Source organism: Amblyomma maculatum, chromosome 11, assembly GCF_055883805.1.
Source record: "Amblyomma maculatum isolate TAMU_Amacu chromosome 11, ASM5588380v1, whole genome shotgun sequence".
Lineage (NCBI taxonomy): Eukaryota > Metazoa > Arthropoda > Arachnida > Ixodida > Ixodidae > Amblyomma > Amblyomma maculatum.
Genome location: NC_139354.1, coordinates 45,457,536 through 45,468,017, shown reverse-complemented (window position 1 = coordinate 45,468,017; position 10,482 = coordinate 45,457,536). Strand labels below are relative to the sequence as shown.

The following is a 10,482-nucleotide window of genomic DNA, read 5'->3' as shown; positions in this document are numbered from 1 at the left end:
GGGCGTATTAGCCCGGCTCTGGCGGAGTAATATGCAAAAAATAATTAAGTTGTACCTCACATGAATGTTAAGGTGACAGTAGCCCATGCATTGGATACGCAAAGCAATCTTTAAAGTCTGCCCAGAACTGTGTCACAAATGACATGTCTGCGAAGTAGTTTGGCTGAAGCCACTGAACGAAGCAACGCAATAAAATAATGTCAGACGATGAGTAAATAGGTACTTTGGAAGCACGTGCAGTAAGTGTCTGCGAGTTGTGAAACTTTTTACCGTACATCGTCTGACACGGAAGAAAGAGCTGGTTATTAAGCTTGATCAACTATCGTGTTCTTCAGATAAAGAGATACATGCCGAAGTTGATGTTTCTGAAGACACTCTTCCAAAAAATATAATTCCTGAAGCCTGAAGCCGTGGCTTACGCAAAAATGTACCATGTCATCGAGGACCATTCAGTAACGTTCTTAAGGGGTCCCTCATCAAATTAAGAGTATTTGAGCACCTAATGTGCGAACTCTCTGAAGCATACACATACATCTCTGCATGTAATACGTAACATAAATTTTCTTTCTGAGGGCAGGTTATGCTAGAAGCCACAAAAGCAATGAAATTTCTTAAGTGCAAAGAGATCATTCTACAGCAATGCTAATTTTTGTTTCGTGTCGAGCACTATTGATGCAGATGAATTCACGGTCGAAGATAGTGAGTTAGATGGTTTCATTTCACCTTCGGCAGCAGCATCTCACTGCTATCAGGACACACGTTACCCTGCACAATTTATTTTGTAGCACTTTAATTGATTTTAGATGCATAACTTTTGTATGTAATTTTTGAGTACATTACACAACACGGAATATTTGCGTAACTAATTAGTAGGCCCATTCACTCATTGACAACGTCCAAAAGCACCAGCCTTTGATAACTTTTGCTGGCATGCCACTTAAATTCCATGTCAGTATTGATGCCACCGTTTTAGTGCATGAATAAAAAGTGTTAAAACCTCTTTTTGAAGAGAAGAACTACTGACTCACCTCAAAGTTACTGAAATCGGCAATCACCGTAGTGTAAGAACTGTGAGAGCACCACCCGCTTACTGAGTACGTGTGCAGCGTTTGTTAGCGATGATGCCGAGAGACTCGTTCCTGACCCCGAATAAAAGTAAACGGTGCATAAAGTGCCAACTTGCCGCCTGCAGGGGATCGATGCGAGGGGACTCATCAGTAGTACTAAATATTTATGCTCCCGTTACAAGGCGAAAAACAAAGCAAGCGCGTCCTTATGCCTGGAACGTAGTGTGCCCAAGTTAGCTTCTGCAAGACCAAGCAGGCGTGACTTGGCGCTGTGATAAATTACTGGCGGGAAGACAACTCTTTTATCACACATTCGTTCTTGCCCACAATTATGGTGAGGGTCGCCATTAATATTCATTCTTTTAGTGAAGAAACACACCTTAGTTTTCATTTTATGTGACGACGGTATAGCTGCGCCATTCATTTTATTTCAGGCATGCATGCACAGCTGCGGCCGCAATTTTCAGGCTTCATTTGACGTCACTTAATACCATTACAGCTTTTTTCGTGTGCGCCCAATTTAATTCAACATCTCTTCCCTTCTGAGCACATTCCAACATTATCGAAAGTAGCTAGATGGCTTAAGTGCCCTAACCCCATCAATGTTATTTCCAGCCTCATCTTAGACATCACAATCACCCAGTCCTTCCTCACAAATCCGTGGTTGGGCCATTGCTATTCCTTATCTTTAAACATGACCTCCCCTCTGGCATAGCATCGTCCATACGTCTGTTTGCCGATGACTGCGTGTTATACCATCGCATTTCTTTTCCCGACGACCAAGCAACCCTTCAAAGCGACGTATGTAAAAACTGAAACGTGCTCAGACTGGATGACAAAACTCGGCGTAACCAAATGAAAAATTCATGCAGGTCTCACGCAAACGTTCTAATATTTTCTATACATATTCACTAAAGGCAACTATCATATCAGAGGTTTAATCTCGAAGGTATCTCACCGTCCTAATCAGCAATAAACTACATGGAATGAGCATATCACAAAACTAGCAGCTGACACTTCAAGAACTCCAGGCTTCATTAGACGGTCACTTTAACTATCACAGCCATCCATTCGCAAAATTGCGTAAAAACTTTCGTTTGTCCAACGCTCGGATGCGCATCCGCAATTTGGTGCCCTCATCCGGTGTACTTATTATGACCTTCTCTTCAGCATCAGCAGTATTAAAACATATATCAGCAGGGTATCAGCTCACTAGCCATAAGAGGCAACATTACAAACCTATGCCTGTTCCATAAACTTTACCGCAACTTACGCCATCTCCGTTATTCTGTATTAGTTGCATCAGTGCGTATATTATCTCCTCTGTTCACCTCCAAGAAAATTTAGTGCCTACATACATATACTAACACCTTTAACAAATCCTTGCTAACAGTCGCAGTTCAAGAATGGATTCATCTTCCTTAATATGTAAATGAACATGACCAGGCTAGATTAAAAGAACGCCTGACATGTCATTTCGCGTCACAACTGATTGCTTCCTCTTCTATTTTATTGCACCGCCTCCATCATTTGAAGGGTTTGTATTTGAGCCTTATGGCTGTTCTGCCTCAATTTAGGCCATCAACGATTGTTTTTATGTTACCTCTCCACCTATGTAATACCTCACCCAGGGCCCTTAAAGGTATAATAAATGATTATGATGATGATGATGATGATGATGATGATGATGATGATTTGTTGTCTTAGCCATGTGGTGGAGCTCTTTCTCTAAACTAGACACCAAAGTAAATTCGGATAATGACTGTAAGGAAGCTAGTGCGAAAACCCTACTTCACCAGGTCTATGCATCTCATCGAGTGTATGCGCGTTTCGCAGCGTCTACCGGATGTTCGCTGTTAAGATGGGCATGTGAGATCAGATTCCAGCTTTCTAGAACTATTGAATACTGAGCAACACATACTGCCTGCAGCTCGCGCAGGCAGGTTCTTGCGGCTTGATTGAAGGGGTGTTTTAAACTGGTGCGAGCGGCTCAGAGCAGTTTGCCATGCCATCACACTCACATATACTCTTCGATTGGGATGATCATGCCAAGTTTCCGCCATGCAACTCATATGCCATTGTATTGTGCTGGCGGTCGCGACAACAATGTTATTTTAATAAGAAACCTGTCAGAAAATTATTCCAGTAGTACAGCTACCCTTCTTAGCCTCCTTGCAACATAATGACATCTATTAGGGGGAATTTTAAAAGCTGGGAAGGAAATGATGCTCAGTATAAAATCATGAGTGGGCAACTTGGACGCCACACATTTCTACAAAAGATCTGCCCTTAGGGCAAGCAATTTCTTATTGACGCGATAGGTTTCCGCAAATGGGGATGTAAAGTTTCTTATCATGTTGCTGTGTGAATACATTACCTTTAAAGACAGTTTACTTACGAGTTCCTCTTCTGAACCCATTGCCTTCCTTTCGGGTGTTCTCAAAGGGGGCGTGCTGAGTGCGTACTGTTTAATGGTAGCTAAAATAATTGCTGCATTATATCTTTATTCGTGTTATTTCTCAAATTGATACCGTGATGTTCGCTCTCGCGGTACCAGATATGCATTCCTTTGTGCCCTCCAAGTCCGGACTTGTTTGCACTAGTATTACCGTGTACTTTATGATAGATCCCGCCATCTGGAAAGAACACGTGTCAAAATAAATGAACATGGAGAACAGATCACACACGAAAGTTTAGTCTGCAATGCTGCAGTCACAAAACATACCCTGTTTGCCGCATTACTGAGTAGAATTTTTTCTTTTCACACACGTTCTTGTACTGTCTATGCTACCGAATTCTATGACAGTCCTCAAATTATTTACTCGACAAAATTGAATTCCAAACGTGTAATTCAGGGCCAATAAAGCTTTCACATCTTAGATGAAGCGTATATGCTATAGTTCTAAATTAAAAGCAATAAACATCGATGTTTAGTTCATGTTTTCCACCATTTCGAATATGCACTGTTGTTAGAATCATCAAATGTGAAAATGTTTTCTTCGAGCAGCCCTAAAATTAGTGATACGTGTGCCTTCACGGACACATTACAAAAGTCTACAACACGCATCTATTGTACAAAACGTTCACTAACCGTGAAGTATGCTTCGGAAAGAACAACCTCACATTATAAGTAGTATATTTGTCGTAGCCAAATTAATAAGGATTTGGAAACATGTCTTTGACAATAATGTGGAAATTTGGGCTAGTTGGGTCTGACCTTATAACCACCGCAGCAGTGCAGCAAACGACAAAGAAAGAAGTGCTGCCTGTGTGTGAACATGCGAGTGTAGCCTCTTGTTCTTTGTTCCTTTAGCTTATTTCGCTAATAAATATAGGAAGCGGCTAGTCGTGGAAGTGTTGTACAATTATTATGATCTTGAAGGTTCTCAGTAGCGACGATATTATGTTTTCTACGTGCAATACAGTATACGGGCGCTCTCCATGTATCGCTTTCTTCCTAAATCACGTATGCAATATGTCAAGTGTTCAGAGTGGTGCAAATTAATCAGACCAAGACAATATCTCGCTGGCTGGCAGATGACTGTAGCAATATTGAATAGTCTTCCTGTTCTAAACAAATTTAAACAAAATCTAATCACCAGGAGGGAAGGTTATATCTATATTACTGGAGTGCTAAACATTTTTTAGATAAAATACGCTATTATGATTGGGTTGAAATATTTGCGAAAAACAAAATAAAATTTTTCCGCTCACATTGTAACTTCATACGTTATCAGCGACTTACGGAAACCAGCAGCCCAAGGTTGATTTTGAAGAAATCATTGCCGTGTAGGCTGAGGTCGTCTGGATTGATGCTGTTGTCCAAATAAATGATCTGGAGAAAAAAAAATTACTGTAAAGTAGATGCGCCACGGAGGATCAGGGTCGGGGTTGCCCTCACACCTGCGGTGACACGAACATGGCCGCAATATCGATATTTATATCAACGTTCAGGATGTCCTATCTGCAAGTCACCAGATCACGAGGCAGATATTCACCACTGGTTGTGGGTTTGCCCGGCATTGAAGCCAACGAGAATTCGGCACCTGACGGCAGTAGGCCTTTCGCCGAACAACTCATATTCATACATTGCATGGACTCAAGGGCCTTATCATCGCTCTCTCTTGAACTTTATTAGAACAGCTAACCTTTTTTTTTTTATTTAATGCCCCTTAATTTTTTACATATTCCATTATGCCTTGAGGCAATAAACCAAGTTATTCAAAAACACAATGAATAAAGCATAAATATTCACGTGATGCAAAGGTTCCAATCGTAACAATTTTGATAATGCACTCCTAAAATGATGGTTTGGAAGTGTATAGCGGAATCAAGATTACGAAATGTTATAGGGGTTTCTCAAAACAAATGCATTTTGAAATTATCTAGGTTGTTAAGAAAACAAATTACAAGCCTGCGCTTAAGTATGCTTAAGAGCAGAAATGGCGGAAGCCACTTTAGAGAACTGTTTTCACTAACTGCTATCATTTCATTCCTACTACCTTCCAATCACTAACAATCATCATTATCAACTAAAGGCACCATTATTGTCATCGCTACTGCCATCCCCACGCTTGACAATAAAAACTACGACCAGTTTCTCAAGGTTAACTTGAGAAACTTGTCGCAGTTCTTCTTGTCTAGCGTAAAACTACCTTTGTGAACCTTCTTCCCAACTTAGTGGACTCTTATAATTTTACCGATCGGCTCTTATAATTTGAGTTTATGAACGGTGTTTACGATTTTGTGCGTTTTCCGCAAGTTCGCTTTTGTATGAGCACTTATTCTCTCTTTCGTGTAAAAATGCAACAAAGAATCAAAATCTATGCTGTTCCGGCGTCTGATTGTAATCAAATTGTTTTGGGCGTGATGTGTTGATAAGCGTACGTAAAATGCCGATTTTCCTTGTACCAAAACATTTTTCTTTAATTTTTATGCCACATTCTATCTGGTAAAATGTGACTTAATAAATATTTTTGTTGATTCTGTTAATTGTCGGCTATGTGATACAGCTAAAGCCATCGAACACTGTTTTATTGCCTGCGAAGACGCGATATTATTTAGGACGTTTTACAAAGAACACTGTAGAAAGACTGTTTTGAATTTGCACAGTTAGCGTTACATAATGGCCGCCCAACATGACCTTGAACCCTTTGACATGATTTTCCTCCTTGAACTGCTGAGTCTGTGGAAAACGCGCATGTTAGACCGGAATGGTGAGCCTCTCGTTTCACGAGTAGTCATTTCGGCCAGATAGTGCACAAGCTGACGGACACTTACGAGGACAGCGAATGTCAACTGGACTGGCTCTCATTATTGATGTATTGTCGTTCTTTTCAACCGCTTTAGAAGCGTTGCGTTAAAACATTTTTAATTGTGTGGGGTTGCATATTTTAATTGAACTTGTTCGCCTACAGGCTGATTACGTTAAATAATGTATATAGGTATTTACACCATTTAAACGCGTGCAATAAATACTGTGCTGTAAAAAACCCATCCGACTTTTCGAGCCCAGCGTGGTGTAGTTGCTAACGCGCGCGGCTACATGAGGATCCGTGGGATAGTGGTTCGAGTTCCGTTGCAGACACATTACTTCTTCAGTAATACGGGAATTTGAGCTAGTTGGTACATGATTGCAAATTACCAGCACTGCGACGAGGAACAATAACGAGTGAGGAAGGACAATGACAAGCGCTTGTCGTTGTCCTTCGTCTCTCGTTGTTGTTCCTCGTCGCAGTGCTGGTAATTTGCAATTACTTCTTCATGCGGTGGAGATATATATATATATATATATATATATATATGCTGCGAATAGACACCAACATCACCATGAGTGCAGAAATGTCCCCACCTTAAAATACTTTTTCTTTCAAGAAATGTGTCGCAGGACTACCAGCAATCTTTGTAACAAAACGTTGGTACCGGAAAATAGGATTAACAGCGGACATAATATTTCGAGCCAGGAGTGAAGTTTGTCCAAAAATTACATTCAAATTTTATGTAAAGGCATTTCAAATTAAATACATCTGTTTCCTGCTTGAAACCTGGGATGCCTAACAGCTCACCATAAGCATTCAAATTCTGCGGTAACTTGTGCTTAGTCTATTTCTTATCTAGCGCTATTTTTCACATGTGACATTTCTCACCTGAACGTTAAAAGCAACTGTGCGATCCAGAGTCAGCGTTCTTCGGCATAAATTCTTGATATTTTGTACCTGAAAGCAGATAAGCAAATTCGAGAGGATATATGTAAGTATACGTATACGTCACCTTGATATCACCATTACTTCAGTCGTTTTATACGGCAACAACCCAGTGAATCATGATAAATTCTGGCTTGATAATTATTCAGCGCCGCAACGTGTATCACCGCATCAAGCTACGGCTCAGAAAGAAGCACATTACCCTTAGCTTATGTCAAAATATAAAATATAGGTAACGAACGTGATAATTTTCTTCAGGACAGCCCAAAGTTTCGACACATAAAGGTTTGCAGTAGATAATATTTCCTGCATGCTTTTCAAATCACTTAAGATCACCGAAACGGCTGAGGCCCCACTTCAACAGCGTACAATATTACGTATAAGCCATGGCTGAACAATCAACGCCAACTGCTCCTAAGTTTTTTACGCGTTTTTCTCCTCACCATCTAAAGGTTGTCTAAACAGCTTGCTTCCGTAGGAAGCATTATGCGCTATAAAATAGGCAGTATTTCTTCTCAGGTGAAAGCTGGGACGAAATGCATCAGTTGGTAACTTACTATTACGCCTCGCTGCCGTGACCGCAAACAAAGTTTGCAAGGTCACTAGATGTGTTTAAGAGAATTAGCTGGCATATATTATCAGCGTTACAAAGCACGAAAGGTTTGTATAAATTTTAGCATATGGTGTAGTGCTTCCAGCCCGCAACTCCTAAGAGGCATATGGCTTGGATGCGTCGAAAAATTAATGTAACCACTAAGTAACGCTCCGGTGCTTCATGAAACGCAGCACTTTGAGCTAAATCTGCATGAAGAGTAGGTAAACAGTTTCTGCATCGGCCGTAGGCACATACTGTGGTATCACAAAGGTTTAAAGGTAAGCACAAAAATGGCATCACTTACAGCGCTGGACAGCGACTGACTGACGTTTGCGAGCCTGAAGAACTCGTAGGAAGCGAACGCCGAGTAGCCGATCGCAATCCATATCTCAGTGCTCTTTATCCCCTGAGGGATGACCGTGTACAGAGAGATACAAGTTACAAGAATGATTCCTGTGCTAGAGACAACAATCGACTTCTGCCAGATACCGTTGATGTGGTTCTTGAGCTCTAAAACAGTCGTAAGCTGGATCCTCGTCGCTTGAACTTCCTTCGCTGCCATTTCGCATTGCAGGCAGTTATCGCCTGCATATTCTTCCAACTGTTGCTTGAGGAAGGTCACGTATCTTTCCAGCACATCTGCCGAATGTCGCAGGGTGAGCATGTTTGCACTGTCGTAGACAAAGAAGAGGACAGCAGCAAAAATGCAGCAAACTCTGTCAACGATGTCCTGAACATTCAGTACGTCGTCGACGTCAACCTTTTGTTCCTGGTAGAAGAGCGCCATCATGTAGCCTGCGAAGTACACGACGAACATCATCGCTGTTGAGAGGTCGGACAACAAAAAATGCCTCTGGCTGCAGCACTTGCACGTTGGAATGCTTATTTCCTTCTCGAAACGGGTGGCTTTCAGAAAGAAGTCGAGAATCTTTCGGCAGCTAAATACCATTGTCAAGAAGTTACTGCAGGCATTGAGAACGATGACGACGTTAAGGAGAACGAGAAGGGACTTGTTGAAGAATCGGTATGTGTCACCCAGTACAATCGGACTACGGGTAACAATGTCGATCTCGAACCACAGGTAGAAGATGAAGCATGCGGCTGCGTAGAGGCTGTACCAGTGGACCCAGATTACCTTAGGAGACCTGTAAGCATAAAAGCAATGTCTTCCAATTAAAGAACGACGTCTAGATAATAAAACACTTTCAATAAAATTTAAATTATAGTGATTATTTATTTAAAAAGTTGCGTAATCTTTCAGCAGCAGTAAAAAAAGTCTTTTAGTTTTAGGTTACCACTTGACTGCATATTCTATGTGGAATGCTTTTAAGCTTATACGTTTTTACCCTCGTCAACAGTATTCTTATTTATTGCAGTTATAAGGTATGCGATTGAGCTTCGGATTGCTGCTTGTAAGGGCCGTCTTATTGTTGAAAATAGAAAATAAACATCTTTCCAGAACACATGCTGCTCACTACCGGTCACTGAAATGTTTCAAAGATAAGCTTTCCATAAACAATATCGTAACTTCATTGTCAAGTATAACAGGTACTTAAAACTGGAGCATAAGAAGGAACAAAGTGCAGCAACTAACCACATAAAATTTGTCAAATGTATGTTTGAAGGGCATTGGAACAGTCCGAATAACAGTCCTACCTGTATAAAAAGAGCTCATTGGTTCCTTAAATTAGAGGTTTCACAAACACAGCTTTGGAAATAGCAAAACCTTCAAATCCACTGCCACGTTCGCGTAGTTGGAACTTTTGACAACTATGCTACGTAGTCATGCAGCGTCACGTACAGCAACACTCATCCCTTCTGAGCATGCATCTACCTTGGAGCCTTGGCAAACATGTCCTTGACGAAGAGGCAGCCGCAGAGACGATAAAGGCGGGCTTGAAAAGCAAAACTTCTGAGCATGTTGCTATATGGTGATGGTTTGTGCTCGTCTTCTCTGCGGCAGCCCCGGTTGTCTCCATGGGCGGGCGCTACGTCATCGGCGATTGGGCTTATTCTAGTGAGCTTCGTCCGCGTTACATCATACGCTGATGCGTTCATTGTAGCTCTCGTGCTGATACCTGCGGACAGGATGTGCGAAAAGATGACAAGAACTCTTCTGTTGTATACATCTCTGGCAGTGTATTAACGTACAAGGTTTTGTTTTTGTAAGAAATATACATAGAAAACTTTAGCCCGTGTCATCAGTCTAAGAGACCTTACTTTATTTTGAATGTTTTTGAACGGTACTCGAGGTCAATGTAGCAAAGAGGTTGACGTGCTATCGCTATTAGCTAAAATCTGATTGAACCATATTGAAGCGTGCCCTAATTCAACGTAGAAATCAGTTTTATTTTAGGGCGCTTGAAGAACGTCAATTATTCATCAAAATTCGCTTCTTTTTTTTAATTTTGAATGACATTTTGCTTTTTGTTGAACAAAGTGCTTCAAAAGTACCGGATCCCACTGAGTTCTGCATTGCAAAAATAACATTGGTGAACAATACCTTCGCTGTCCCGGCTGAGAGGTGTCCTTTTCGGTACGCAGGTAATATGTTGAAATATAAATCCCGCCTTTTCCTTAAGACTATTTGGTGTCAACAGGTCCTCGGAATTTCTCT

The 10,482-nt window shown here is 41.2% G+C and overlaps 1 protein-coding gene across 1 annotated transcript; it reads right to left on the bottom strand.

The window, feature by feature from the left end:
* Nucleotides 1-3,586: 3,586 nt before the first annotated feature.
* LOC146173713 (uncharacterized) lies at nt 3,587-9,943 on the bottom strand. Its single transcript, XM_084585250.1, has 5 exons — nt 9,700-9,943; nt 8,170-9,010; nt 7,214-7,282; nt 4,813-4,902; nt 3,587-3,703 (listed from the first exon to the last, which is right to left on the bottom strand). Exons 1-5 carry the CDS (start codon nt 9,921-9,923, stop codon nt 3,587-3,589), a joined length of 1,341 nt encoding a protein of 446 aa, XP_084441376.1. The 5' UTR covers nt 9,924-9,943.
* Between the last annotated feature and the right edge of the window lie 539 nt (nt 9,944-10,482).